This window comes from Osmerus eperlanus, chromosome 12 (assembly GCF_963692335.1).
Source record: "Osmerus eperlanus chromosome 12, fOsmEpe2.1, whole genome shotgun sequence".
In the NCBI taxonomy this organism is placed as follows: domain Eukaryota; kingdom Metazoa; phylum Chordata; class Actinopteri; order Osmeriformes; family Osmeridae; genus Osmerus; species Osmerus eperlanus.
The window spans coordinates 16,597,628-16,612,973 of NC_085029.1; the positions used below are offsets into that span (position 1 = coordinate 16,597,628).

The 15,346-nt window shown below is 47.4% G+C and overlaps 1 protein-coding gene across 3 annotated transcripts in view; it reads right to left on the reverse strand.

Annotated features, from left to right (window-relative positions):
* Positions 1–2,489: 2,489 nt before the first annotated feature.
* adkb (adenosine kinase b) overlaps positions 2,490–15,346 on the reverse strand; it is a 78,691-nt gene continuing 65,834 nt past the window's right edge. For all 3 annotated transcript variants that reach the window (XM_062474418.1, XM_062474420.1, XM_062474419.1), the window contains 4 exons: positions 13,940–13,975; positions 10,808–10,922; positions 3,349–3,435; positions 2,490–3,025 (listed from right to left, as the gene is read on the reverse strand). In XM_062474418.1, coding sequence (XP_062330402.1) covers positions 2,901–3,025; positions 3,349–3,435; positions 10,808–10,922; positions 13,940–13,975 — 363 coding nt within the window. In that variant the 3' untranslated portion in view covers positions 2,490–2,900. The remainder of the gene's footprint in view (positions 3,026–3,348; positions 3,436–10,807; positions 10,923–13,939; positions 13,976–15,346) is intronic.

Consider the following 15,346-nt stretch of genomic DNA (forward strand, 5'->3'; position numbering starts at 1 on the left):
TTATTAAAGCAGCGTTTTACCGGCTATAAGCCAGTAGAAAAGGGCTCTCTGGAGACATTATCAAAAACAAATCAAAACTGGCTAGACTATTATTTTTCCAATAAAAAATTCCATATGGCAATTAACACATGTTACATTGCCCTTCAACCAGAAACTAGAAATAACCTGATAATAAATATCATATTTGACCCTAGCGATCTTAATTAGCAGCTACTTAAATGCCATGAATAGTACGAAATTAACAGTGGGCAGACAGTAGCACTATTGAAGATAAATACCCATGATGTTATTGTCATGTAGGCAGTGCGTCATATCTAGTATGTTGCATTTATATAACATCATTCTCACGTTATAGGCATTAAGTCATGTGTGTAACCCGAGGTCGACATGTGTTTAAGTCCATACATAAACACAGGCAAGCAATTACTAATAATGTAAAAAGAACATTTTATCATGTGGAATCTTGGGCAGAATCACTATAAGGATTTTGACACAAAAATGTTGATTTATTCATCTCAATTGACACCTTCATCAGAAACCTTAACAACAATTTTGCTTGCAAAACCCATTGGCAGCAACATGATGCATGAGTGGATCAGCACACACGTATAACACAGTAGTTAATCCAGAAAACAGCACCCTTAACCCTTGTGTTATCTTCGGGTCATTCTGACCCTCAGTCGTTGTGACCCACCGTCGTATTGCGACAGCTTTACCGCATACAAAAACAAAGTAAAGCAATTTTGTATTTTTGTAAGCATGCGTCAGACCCCCCACATTGCGAAGGTTAAAATAAAATTATTTTTATTTGTTTTTGTATTGGGTAAAATTGGGTAAACACAACGATGGTTCGTTATGAACCTTTGGGTCATGTGACCCGAAGGCAGCACAAGGGTTAATATGGGCAGAAGAGGCGCAAGCTAAGGGTCCAGAGAGGCAGTGGCTGGTCCCGCCTGCGTCTAGATATAATGAATGTCACCCGAGGCCCTAGCAGGTCCGCCACAGCCTCATAGGCCCACGGATCATTTGAATTGGAGCATGTGCCATCAGCCCATCAGCCCATCCCCCCACCCCAATCCCTGCCAACTGCCACACTGGTGCTCAGAATCACTGCTGTCCATCTGCGGGGCAAAACCTTGGCTGCTGCCCCTGTCCCTTCTCTGCCTGGTGGGCAAACTAAGAATGGTGGGCGCAAACCCACCAGAGCAAATACAATTATTATTATTTTTTTTACTAACATCATTCTACTGCAATTCATGTCCAAGATCGCCATGATCTTCCAGAAGCTTCTTTTATGCCGACAGAAATTCTTAATGAAAATGAAACTCTGAAGTTTTGCGACTTGGACACTGATGTGTCCAGGAGATACTTCAGTCAGAGTAGAAACCAGATCAGTGAAACATTACATTATTATTTTCTATAATGTAACGTTTGATTGCCAGAAATGTTTTCTTCGATTTGTCACTTCTTGTGCCAAAGCTAAAGCGAACTGAGATGTGGTTAATAGTTTCCTTATCATGGTAAGCGTTTTCATTGCTTAATCATGGCTGCCTCTTTTTGTGTTTGTGTTTTGCCATCTGTCATCTTGAGAGGCAAATGAACCAGCTGCCACGTAGTGTGATCTGATCCAATCAGAAATGTGGTCCTTTTCAAAGCGCATCTGTGTGAAACCTTAAACATGTTGATGAGAAAAAAAGTGTCTCAAAGTTGTTAATAACATTTTGGCTGGAACACGCTTTCACCTAGATGACCCCGATTAGCATAACCGCATAAACCCAGACTCATTACTGACACCGAATCACACATAAGAGATTTGTTGGAAGTAGAACTCCACTTCACATTTAATGAAGCTGAAATATTAAGGTTCACAGGTTGTCAGCAGTACTTACAACAACCAAAACGGTATAGAGACTTCCGTGTTTTCAGAGTGGGAGAGGGTAGTGGTGGTTGATCTCAGAACATTTCTCAAGTCTTCCACCCAACGCTCCTATTAGGCCGTTCACAGGGGGGAGGGGCAGGGCCTCCCTCTGATCCCGGTCTTCTACACCCGGCGCCGGCACAGCTGGTGACCAAGGATCAGCCTAATTTTCAGGTCCCTCTAATGATCACCATGAAGAGCAACCCCTAATCCCATAACTAGGAAAAACGACCTCCTGCAGCCGTGCAATTGAGATCCAGGCACTGTGGGCATCCATTTAGAACCCCACTGTGCCGACTGGAGAACCCTGAGGAGAACCAGGACACGAGACCCGGCCAGCCCCGGACCCCCTCCTGCTGATGAGAGGGAGGAGAGGCCCACTGTGCCCACCACAAACGGTTCACTTGTTGCTGCCTCTCTCTGTCAAAAGGTGAAAAACAACCCGCCGTTTTGTACGATGACACATTTTTTGTTGAAATGTAATGAATGACGACATCCACCGGGACCACCCATGGCTGTGTTGATACTGAAGGCTCCAGGAAACGTGGTGTGCTGTAACACAAACTTGATCTTTTATTTTAAGATTTTAATTTATTTTATTCATTCAGCAGACACCAATTTTTTTCTTTCTTCCAAACTCACACTCTTCAAGTGAGAGTGATTACTTGTAACTTGTGGACACAGTAACCTATAAATAGCCTATATTGCAATAAAGGTCTGTATAGAAAATGACATTTAATGATGCTAATATATGTCACACAAATGTAGTGGAGTGTTGCTTATGAAGTTACCAACTGAAGAAGACCAATGCTTTGTTGGTCTGCAACTTCCTAAAATAAATGCATACAAGTAATGTCGACGATCCATTCTTTGTGGAATTACTGTAATTGTACAAACTTTACACAACGTTCAGGCAAACGCAAAATGCAGGTGTCTCATAGAGAAGACATGAAGATGCTCGGTGCTTGGATACGGGGGCGTATCAGTGGAAGTCTGGCTTCTCTGGGAAGGTGCACCCCACCCGCCTGATGATGACGTTGGCAGCGTAGTGGCCGGCGCGTATACACTCCTTCAGCGGTCTCTCCTGCACCAACTCTGACAGGAAACCTGGGAGCACAGGGGGTCAGAGGTCAGCTGAGCGCCACCCAGCGTGTCTGGGGGGGGGGGGAGACATGAGAGGCAGTAGCTCTGGGAATAACAGAGGCGTCCGCGTCCTCTCGGGGGAATCAATGGATGACAGTGTCACGTGACCACATGACCGTTTCACACCGAGCAAAACCAGCGAGATAAATGTCACGTCGGCGTGATCTAGAAATGCCACCCAGTCTCCTTGGGGGAGGAATCAGAGGTTAATTGGATACGTGACACGCGGTCCCAGCTGTGGTGGCGGTTAAGTGGCACCAACAAGACCACAACATGCCGTACTGTACCTCCCACGAAGGCATCCCCTGCTCCGTTTGTGTCCACAATGTCGTTCTGGTCGATGTCCAGCACGGGGAACATGGTCACCTTCTCACCTGCGGACAGGCACAGAAGAAGAGTCTTGGCATGCTGAGGAGCACATGCGGGATCAGTTAGGTCAATGACTGAGTTAATATTTGACGAGCCACATTCAAACCATAAATGAGATGTGCTTCATTAGCGAAGAATACTTTCATTTATCATAAAAACAGACACCACCTTTCAAACCCTCCCTTTAATTGAGCGCGGCGCGTTATCTTCTGTCGGAATATACGGCTTCAATTATCAGGGAGTCAGGTGGCTGAGCGGTTAGGGAATCGGGCTAGTAATCTGAAGGTTGCCAGTTCGACACACAAATGACGTTGTGTCCTTGGGCAAGGCACTTCACCCTACTTGCCTCGGGGGAATGTCCCTGTACTTACTGTAAGTCGCTCTGGATAAGAGCGTCTGCTAAATGACTACATTTAAATGTAAATTATCGGTAGCACATGCTCTTCAAAGAGACTTCCAGTTGAAAAGGAGAAGCCAGGGGAGGAGGAAAGGAGAAGCCAGGGGAGGAGGAAAGGAGAAGCCAGGGGAGGAGGAAAGGAGAAGCCAGGGGAGGAGGAAAGGAGAGACACGTCGACTCGGATGACAACGTCTCCAGGTGGAGGACGACATTAAATCACCAACTTAGGTCCGTACGATCGAAACCACACGCAGGCTCTTTAAACTAGGCCGACGGGAACCTTCAGACAAGGTGTTGGGAGACGAAAGACTGACACACGGGGATGAAAGGAACGCCGTGAGGCCGGTTACTGGGAGAGGGAACCTGGACAACAGGAGCGCCGTAATGAGCCCCCCTGCTACCGGAACACAACAGCACACACCTTCACCTTCAGAGCAACGGACACCACCTGACCGGCCTGACTGAGACACCACCCATCTGACCGGCCTGACTGAGACACCACCCACCTGACTGAGACACCACCCACCTGACCGGCCTGACTGAGACACCACCCATCTGACCGGCCTGACTGAGACACCACCCACCTGACTGAGACACCACCCACCTGACCGGCCTGACTGAGACACCACCCATCTGACCGGCCTGACTGAGACACCACCCACCTGACTGAGACACCACCCACCTGACCGGCCTGACTGAGACACCACCCACCTGACCGGCCTGACTGAGACACCACCCATCTGACCGGCCTGACTGAGACACCACCCACCTGACCGGCCTGACTGAGACACCACCCACCTGACCGGCCTGACTGAGACACCACCCACCTGACCGGCCTGACTGAGACACCACCACCTGACCGGCCTGACTGAGACACCACCACCTGACCGGCCTGACTGAGACACCACCCACCTGACCGGCCTGACTGAGACACCACCACCTGACCGGCCTGACTGAGACACCACCACCTGACTGAGACACCACCCACCTGACCGGCCTGACTGAGACACCACCCACCCGACCGGCCTGACTGAGACACCACCCACCCACCTGACCGGCCTGACTGAGACACCACCTGACCGGCCTGACTGAGACACCACCTGACCGGCCTGACTAAGTCTGTGTTGCGTCTGACACTGTACGATAATCAGATGCTGTTGTTTGACTGGCCAGATGTCAAACAACTTATTACACTGGATTAATACTGCCCATGCACAGCAGTGCCCAGCCACATGGAGAATACTGACAATCGCACGTGGCTTATTTTAGAGAACCGTTTCCCTTTCAGGAAAGCAGCTGATTGTCACTTTGATAATAAACGACTCTAGTCCAGGATCATTTTAGGATCAGCTAATTAGTAACATAACGACTTTGCTTAATTAATGCTGCAAATCAAGCTTGTGAACCCTCCTCCCTTTTGAAATGATTAACTGCACGTCCTACATGTAAATTGCGCCAATAATAAATCAGAGTTAGTCAATTATTCCGCAGTTAAAGATTGAAATAATTAATTGTGAGGCTGTTTACATATAAAGAGGGGTCTAATTCAAAACACCAACACAAGACACCGCTAAAAGGCCCAGGTGTTGCATGGGGAGCCGTAATAGGAACTGCTGTAATTATTGAGCATGGGTTGTGCTGTTCAATAGCCCTAAGGCTCTGAAAAGAACTTCGGATGGTAAATCTGTTTACATAGCTCAAAACAAAGGTTACTCCTTCATGAAGGTTTCCAGTGTGGGCGGCTGGGTGGGCAGATGGGGGACACTCATGGCAGGCAGCAGAACACGCTGAAGAAATATCAGCGTGATGTTGCTACATGCATGCAAGCAATATCACGTATATAAGTGTACAATACGCCATACAAGGGTCCTTCAAACTCCCGCTAATCACACATACAGGCTGACGCGACACGCTGTGATGATTATGTGTCGTTGCGGGAGAAGTCCATAACTGTTTCCCTGCTTAGTGAAGAAGAATCTAATACAATGTGATTGCTGATTAAATGCATGCGACTCCATGGTTTTAGGGGTGAGCATGTCTGGTGATTAGATGAGAGAATATGCCTTATTCCACAGCCAACACAAGGTCCTTACTTTACCGTTTGTATGTAGAGGAGGTTTTTAAGATGTGTTCTGCCTGAGTGATCGACTGGCCTTGACCAGATTATGTTTACACAATCATGTTTATATGATTACAAACGACACATTATGAATAAACAGCATCCTCATGAAGACTTCCGACATACTCGTCAAAGTGTAATGTGGACCCTGAATGTACAACCGTCACCTCAATCACAGTGAGTGACCAGAGTCATAAGAAATACTGTACGTTGAAGGCTCTTAAGAAAACACAAGAAACATAGTACACCCTCCTCCTCCTCCCCCCTCCTCTCCTCCACCTCCTCTCCCTGCTTCTCATCCTCCGCTCCTCCACCTCCTCTCCCTGCTTCTCATCCTCCGCTCCTCCACCTCCTCTCCCTGCTTCTCATCCTCCGCTCCTCCACCTCCTCCTCTCCCTCCTCCTCCCCTTCCTCTCCTTCTCCTCTCCTCCACCACCCTCCTCCTCCTCTCCTCCCCCTCCTCCTCCTCTCCTCCCCTCCACCTCTCCCTGCTCCCCCTCCTCCTCTCCTCCCCCTCCACCTCCTCTCCCTGCTCCCCCTCCTCCTCTCCTCCCCCTCCTCTCCCTGCTCCTCCTCGTCCTCTCCTCCACCTCCCCCTCCCTCCACCACCACCTCCTCCCCCTCCTCCTCCTCTCCCTGCTCACCCTCCTTCTCCTCCACCACCTCCTCTCATCACTGCCAATCCCCTGCAAGTGAACAGTTCCCAGAACTTCTTCTGAGGCAAATGATTAAACTTGACTGACAAGTTAGCTCAGGTTACAGTCCGCCTGTTCCCTGCCATGTGAAACACAAAGAGCTCTTTGGCAAAGGGCGGTCATGGAAATGGTCATAAAAACTCCTACTGCCAAAAAAACTCAGCGACTGTTGTTACTGGCTTGTAGCATGTCTGAAAACATCACTCCACCGAAATCTGTTCACATTTCACTGTAATGAGGGCACGGTCATTATTTGCACTCATTATAACTGTGCTACACTCTCTTTACAGGTTCTTGTAGTGCTGGAAGTACAAGTATAATAAAGGTCGATTGTGTTCATTGAAGCAGTGCAGGGCATGTGTGTGAGCGTGCCTGCTCTTCAACAGTTAACCTGTGGCATTGACAAAAGCGGGGATTTGTTTAAGAATGAAATATCTCCAAACAATAATTCGCAATTATATGCTTTTGTTAATTCACTCCTTGTTACTCCCTCATTAACAACCCTTGAATGCTAATGATTTTACTCGAGGAATCATTTCAACAGACGAGACTCTTTGAAATTTGTATCAATTAGGGCCTTTGTTAATGGTTATTCTACGGAACAATGCAAATTCTCACCATTCCAACAGGGAAGAATTATTCTCCTATGGTCTGAGAAACAAGGCTGCAAATAAGACACTGCACACAATTTGATAATAAGCACATAGAACTAGTTTGATATTATTACATGCTTTATGTAATTTTGTTTACTTGCATTTGTGACTGACATCATGTTGAGAAAAGCGCTGGCAGGTTAGCAAATGTAAGTTTGTCAACTTCGCTACATAACACAAGCACGGTCGCTCAACCAACCATCAAAAATAAAATCTAGGAAAACTGAAACATCATCATCATCATCATCATCATCATCATCATCGTATTAGTTCTTTGCTTCAAAATGCACATTCAATCATGCAGTTTAAAGACAATATTCAGCAAGACACCTACCCAATAACCCTAGTGCTGGAACAATTCTTCCCTGTTCCACCCAAACTAGGATCTCCAAGAAAGGAAAGATTTCCATGATTTCTTGGCAATGCTCACAGGTTAGCAGCAAAATGACATACAATCTGTTTCTTTATCGTGACTGTCGTCTTTCTTCACTGTAACCACTGGCAGAGACATCGTACACCAACACAACTCAGCGCCAAGCGAGAGAGGAGAGGTCATTCACAGAGAGTAAGCTGATAAATGGAAGAAGGAAACTCAAACAAAACAGGGCCTTTCCTACGTCAACAATTTAAAACAAATCTCTTATAGCTGATTATAATGCTGAACAGATGAACATACCATAATAATCGGGAAACCCGTAAGAACATCACAAATGTCAACATGTAGACACTGTTTTCTCTCCACTTCCTGCCTCAAAAGGAGTGGGCTATTTCTCATGCCCAGGAGCTTCTGGCTATTAGCCTGTATCATCAGGGACTTGAAATGACCACCTCATTTGATTAACGCTTATAGACCTGGTCCTTTCTTCCAGAGTTAAAGCCCTCCCAGCCAGGGCCTGTCCTCCGGCCGGGGCCCCCTGGAGAGCCCTAAACCCCAGCAGAGAGGAGGCTGGCTCAGGCGCTATCTAGTCCTGATCAGCGTTCAGAGGTGCAACTCCCGCTGAACGATCGTTTATTAGATGTCATCGTTAAGGTTCAGGGCACAATGATCTTAATTAGCGCTTTAATGGGTGTATAAGCAAAAGCACGGAGCAGTTCAGCGATGTCAGCGCTGCTAAATGAAGGACTGTTTCCTCCCTCTCAGCTCTCTCTAGACATGATGGGAGCTGGCGGGTGATGAAACACTAGTTGAGTATCCAAATTAAGGGCAGGAGAAACCAAAAGATAACAATAACAAATTGACATCTCTTTTTAAAGAATTATACCACAGGGGAAGACATTCTCCTGTCCTTAATGGTTTAACATGACATGCAGGGGCTGGCAAATGATCAAATCCTGACAGGAGGACAAATTGCAAACAAAATGAGAGATCAAGTTTATTAGAGCACCGCCTCTGGGAAATGAAATTCTCTTTTTACATTGACATTTATTTGGCTTCTGTGAATAACAGTGTCCACACACACACACACACGCACAAACACAGATAGCGATTTTGCCACGCCTGCGTATGTAAGCGCCTCTTCCCACTGCTAGAGCATTCCATGACATTTATCATGTTTGCCTTTGTAGATGACATCAGGATCACATTGTCTTTCATCCCCCTGCATTCATCATGTGTTTTATATAAAGTTCACACAGACGCAGAGCTCTGTCTTCAGGCAGGAGCAATGAGAGAAGGCGGCAGGAATTATCCATCACTAGGAAACACCTGCATGACAATGGATGGCTTCATTTTCCTTTTAAGCGTGGGAGGATCCCACTCAAATCTCCATGAGAGGGAAGACACATCCAATAACCCTACACTTGTATGAAGAATGACAAATCCACAAATTCCCTTATCAGCCCAATATAATGCCATCCGTCAAAGTGGCAAAAAGGGATGTGCGTTAATCTATATTTAAACACTACTTAACCAAACCCCTCTGTTCTATTTCATACGAATGGCAATTGATGTATCAATCTTCTAACTTAGATGAAAGATTAATACTAGTGATCTGTGATTAAGTCTGGTTGCCTACAGGGGTGTGCTGCAGCCGTTTAATCCCACGCTAGGCGATGACGAGTGGTTTCCGCTGCTGGATCGATGCTGTGTGGCGCTACTGTACTAGCTGTCTACCGGTACATGGCTGTACTGAGGCAGCTGGTCTAGAGGCTGGGCCTGGCTGTACTGAGGCAGCTGGTCTAGAGGCTGGGCCTGGCTGTAGTGAGGCAGCTGGTCTAGAGGCTGGGCCTGGCTGTACTGTGGCTGTACTGAGGCAGCTGGTCTAGAGGCTGGGCCTGGCTGTACTGAGGCAGCTGGTCTAGAGGCTGGGCCTGGCTGTAGTGAGGCAGCTGGTCTAGAGGCTGGGCCTGGCTCTGAAGTCCCCTGTGATGGGAGAAATGTTGGGAGTCTTTACCCAGGGCCATCCATCCCTGTGCACGTGTCAGTGGACTGAACTGTAAGGGCAATGAGGAGAGACACCCCCGGACTCCAAACAGAGGCAAATGCTCCCAGCTGTAATCGGAGACCATCACCCCCCCCCCCCCCTGCCCTCCAACTCCCCCTCCCTCCCCCAACAAAGAGCTTAGCCCTGAAACCCCATGACCAGTTACGATGATGCCGTCATTTAATGTCTACTAACGCCGACAAATTTTCTCCCTGAGAAGGAGCTCGGAGGATGAAAAATAAGACAGAAGAAAAGCCAAAAAATAAAAAAAGAGATGGAGATATACAGGTGAGAGAAAGAGAAAGGTGAGAGAGAGAGAAAGAGGGAGCGAAAGAGAGAGAGAAAGAGAGAGCTGACATGTTGAGCTAAATCACCCAGGACTGCTTGGGAATGTGCCATTACAAGGTAAGAAGTACTTCACAAATCAATGCCTGCCTCCAACATCCTACACACCTCTTTTGTACTGAGAGAACAACATGGCTCATCACAATGCCTTTGATTTTCTATACATCTGGTGTCAATTTTCGCGGCTCACTTCAAAGACAAATATTGTTGCCATTCGCACTTGTAGCATGTAGCTATTTTAAGGCAGTGTTCTGCACTGGGAAGAGAGGAGAACCAAGTGAAGGACAACAACAGGTGATCTACTGCAGGTGAACATTTGGAGGTGAACAAATGGAGTCAGGTGGCTGAGCGGTTAGGGAATCGGGCTAGTAATCTGAAAGTTGCCAGTTCGATTCCCGGCCATGCTAAATTACGTTGTGTCTTTGGGCAAGGCACTTCACCCTACTTGCCTCGGGGGGAATGTCCCTGTGCTTACTGTCGCTCTGGATAAGAGCGTCTGCTAAATTACTAAATGTAAATGTAAACATTTGCCCGCTCAATCTGGCACATTTACACAATGGACCAAGGTGCTTGTGTTAATTGGCGTGTATTGTCCTTTCTTGAATAAAATACAAATGAACATGTGCTTAAATTTCCTCTCCCAAGGCCTACGACAACACACTAGGATATGAGGCCAGAGGAAGAAGGAAGACGTGATCATGATCAGAAATTTGGAAATGAGCTGGGGGGGGGGGGGGTTCCGTACCAACAGTTGCCACGGTGTCGTCCTTGCCCTGGGTGAAGACCACGACTCTCTGCCTCTTCTTGTTGACTTTGGGCAGGCTTTGGGCCTGCCTCGCAACTTCTGCAATGTCGTCCGTCTGGAAAGACACAAGGACACCACCAGCATGAGATAATAAGGTCTTCCATTAGTCAAATGAACACTGTAGCCTAGAGTCCAGGAGAGAGCCAATTTTGGGAGAGTTAATCAGGGTTTCAAATAATGATTTGAAGGAGGGTGGTAGTGGGTGAGTGAGTGGGTGGTGGGGGGGTCAGCTTTCTCCAATACCAGCCGAGAGATCAAGTGATAATGAAAATAGATGGGGTGTAAAACAATTTGAGATAGAGATCAAGAGGAATCAATGTAGGTGCTCAATGTTATTCTAATCGAGAAATCGCGAGATGAATGAGAACCTCAGGACTAGCGGTGTATCACATTCCATGGCGGTGGCGGGAGGAGAGGGGGGGATGGAAATAGCCGGGTGCGAAGACTTGGCTGCTGTCAGACGGAGCTGCTCATGAGAGCGGTTGGGGGATTGGCTCAGTGCGGAAGCCATCTCTCTGCAGCATCTGCACAGAATGGAAGCTCGCCTGGAGACTACGGAACTCTCTGGAGTGCTTGCCTTTGATCATGAGAGCGATAAAAAAAAAAAAAAAAAAAAAAAAACTCCACACCTGTCAGTTCTGCTTTATTATTAACTCATCATGATGTACTATGAGCAGGTGGAATGTCTTTATCACCACCTCACATTGGGGAAGACTCCTACATTGTCCTAACACACCCGGAGAGGAGGCTCTCGGGGGCCCTCTCCCTCGCTGGCACCGGTGTCATGGCGTACACGGAGGGCCCTCCGGGGTGAGCAAACAGAGAGGAGAAAGGGAGTAATCAGAGAGATAGGCTCCGGCCCAATAGCGGCAGCCACAGTGGCACACTCTAGCCAATGAGGTTTAACACCTATAAATGCTTCCCAAACGTCCTTTAATCAGCCCTAAGAGGTCCAGGGAGACCTTGGGCAGAGGAAAAATGGGTGTAACACTCTAAGTAAGTGCTAATGGCGAGGTTAATACAGAGGCTGTTAGCAGGCAACAGCAGAGAAGCAATTTGTCACTGTGACTGAACGTAACCACAAGCACTCCTCCAGACACTGAATGCTAAAACCGCACAGAGCTCCGGCATGTTGTCACACTTTGGTTTTATGTTCGCTGACATTAAATCCAGGAGGACGGCAGAGAGGAACCTGAAGGCTGGAGCGGTCGGAGGGTAAGGGTTGGGATAGTTTAGGAGGGCACGCCACTAAATTAAACACAAACAAGATGTTATTTCACCCGGGAGGACGGTGTTCTTACCTGTTTGCGTCCTATGGCGACACAATGCAGAAAACAAATAATGTTCAGCGTGAGTGCATATGAATTTGGGCGAGGGAGGGAGGGGGGGGGGAGGTACGGGGGGGATTCACACACGGTCAATTTAGTTTACTGCTGACAGACGGGGAGGCCTGATCGTGCTTATGATTGATCAGGCCCAAATCTGCCACGGGTGCGTTTTGCTGTTTTCTCGGTTAGTTTTCGACCGTAAAATACGAGGGTGCTAAATTTTGTTTCTGTATCAAAGCCACTGAAAAATTTCTCCTCTCTCCAATGCAGCTTGCTTCTGAAACAGAGCCAGGGACAGATTCAATTACGGCTGCTCTACAGATACCTCCTCTCTGACCGTTTAAAGGAAACTGATCACAATCGGGCGGCTAAATGTGGTTGGATTTACTGATCGTGGGTGTTCAATTGGTGGAGGAAAGACACTCGCATTGGAAAACAGTCAGTAGACAAGCTTTCTACATAAAAACACCCTAGTGTGCGTATGAATAAGTATGTATGTTTTGAGTACATAATGTATAGTGTAAAGTATATATGTACACACACATAAATACAGTACAAATATGTTGAAAAGAGTTTTCATTCAAATACTTTATCACAATGTCGGTTCACAGTGGAAGGAGCTGCACAGTGATTGGCTCATGTTTTGTATGTTCACCTTCACTCGACACAGACCAAAACTGTTACCAAAAAAATACAAATCACAAATACATAACAGAAGAGTCCACTCCAACTGCTTGAACCATCTGGAAATAAGTACATACTAGTGATGTTATCTGAGAAATCACATTCGTCCAATGCAATTTCGCAGAGTGTTCTGACAAATCAAGTTGACACAGAAAATGTCACAGGATTGTCACTTGCTGGAGTGTCTGTGCTTTGCCCTTTATATTTACTTTTTGTGATGTGAGCCCCCCCCCCCCCCCCTCCGTCCCCTCACCCCCCCCCCCCCCCCCATCCCTTCCTTCCTCTCTAAAACCTGTCACAGTCACCAGGATTGCGTTTCTATTCCAGTCACGTTGATCACACCGTAAGTGATTCTGGATGACAATTATTCACACGGAGCAGAGCCATTTCCAAGGGAGCTCCACCTTTGGAAAAAAATATATAAAATAAAGAGATGCCACTTAAAACACCTCTGCCCACTCCAGAACTCTCCAGTATTTGTCTTTGTGATTGTGTTTTAGGCCCGGTGGAGGACCACGAGCGTTCACCCTCCACTTAAGACGCAGCCCCACTTTAAAAAAACAAAACAACGTATATTGTATGTACTAACAAGCCCTGTCATATTCGTATTTGCATAATCTGAGAAACCACAGGTGCAGTCATCGGGCTATTAAAAGGGCTGCCTGAGCTGTACGCCGAGGTGTTCTGCTGCAGAGCAGAGCCGTGTGCTCCCTGGGTGTAATGAAGCTAACGAGGGCCCCTTTTTAACCAGGCAACCTGACGAGCCCACAGCCTGGAGAGGAAGAGCTTGAAACCCTGCCCAACTTCCCGGCTTCCCAAGAGGCTTTTCAAAATTCAATAAATAACATCTGTAGGCGATGTTGGGTGCAGACCTAGCTGTGTGCGTCATAACACAGAGCTGGCTGAACAAAGAAACCATGACGACTGCCAGGTTTCCATAGCAACTGCTGCAAAGCCTGGAGAGTATAATAGCACATCAATCACTGTCCAAAAAGAACTTCATTATCAGCAAAAATAAACCTTTCAGATCTGTTTAGTGTGCAATTGGCGGTCAACTCACCTCAAAGCCTTGCTCTTTGGCGAAAGTGGCCGCCTCCTGAAAGAGAAAAAAAAAAAAAAAAAACGACACAAAAATAACAGAAAGGCGCAGTTAATTATAGAGTGGAGGAGCAGAACAGAGTGTGACACTGCCGGCGGTACACAAGAGTCAAGACATCTCACTGTCTCCAGCTAGCAGCTACACTAGCATGTGTGCTGTGCGGCACAGACACTTGAGGGGTTGAGTCACTGGAGGTGATGGGGAGGCAGGCTGCTTCCTGATTTAGTCCACCAGCAGGCGCGCACCCATTTAATCCTCTGGCCCACTTTAACTCATCTTACAACCAGAGCGGGAAGGGAAGGCAACACCATTTCAGCCCAGAGGCCATGAAACCACCCAATAGGAAATAGAGGAGGGGAGTGTGTGTGTGTGTGGGGGGGGTTCCCCTACTAGTGGAATTCAATGCTGACCAGTTTACAGTGCATGATACAGCTTAATACAGGTGATTCTCGCCCTCTAGCTCGCCACTAATCAACAGCAGAGGCTGTGGCATGCCAGGGGCCATGAAACCAGCACAAATCACCAGTGACAAGCCGGCGCACTCGCTTCCCTCACGACCCCCCAGACAAAGCAATAAGTCGATGCTATGATGCTAAATGATCCAATTATATGAAAGGGGCCGGTCGCCTGCCTGGCAGTGTGTCCATGGGGATAGGATGAGAACCTGCTCTTCACCGAGGGGGAGGAGGGGGAGGAAGGGGAAGTGACATGGAACGATAAGGTGACTGGTCCCTGGAGGTGAAGCTGTCCTCACGCCTCCCTGCCCTGGATCAACATAACCCCAGCCAGGAATATGTCAATGTATCTCACACACACACACGCGCACGCGCACGCGCACGCGCACGCGCACACACACACACACACACACACACACACACACACACACACACACACACACACACACACACACACACACACACACACACACACACACACACACACACACACACACACACACACACACACACACTTCAGAGGGCTAGTCAATGACTGTGGCCACTCAAGCCCTTTTTAATGAGCAGAGGCTTTGGTAGAAGTTGAGGTTTGGGTTCTCACATTTGTTTTCATTTATTTACAAGCAGTTATTGACGTTCCTCCTCTGGAACATGTCATCACAGGGGAACTTTTCGACCGGGCCTCGAGCAGCTTGACAAACGTGTTGTCAAAACAAAGATATGTCTTCTCCAGCTCTTCAGGAAGGCTTTAAAAAGGGACGCTTGAATGAAGCCTGAATAACGCTGTCGTTGGGCGGCAAGACTCCATCTCTATCTCTCCCCCCTCCCCCCTTCCCTCTATTACTCTCTTCAGCATCTGTGTCATGTGAGAAAAGACTCTTTAGGAAGGCTGCTTGTCAGCAGCATGGAACGT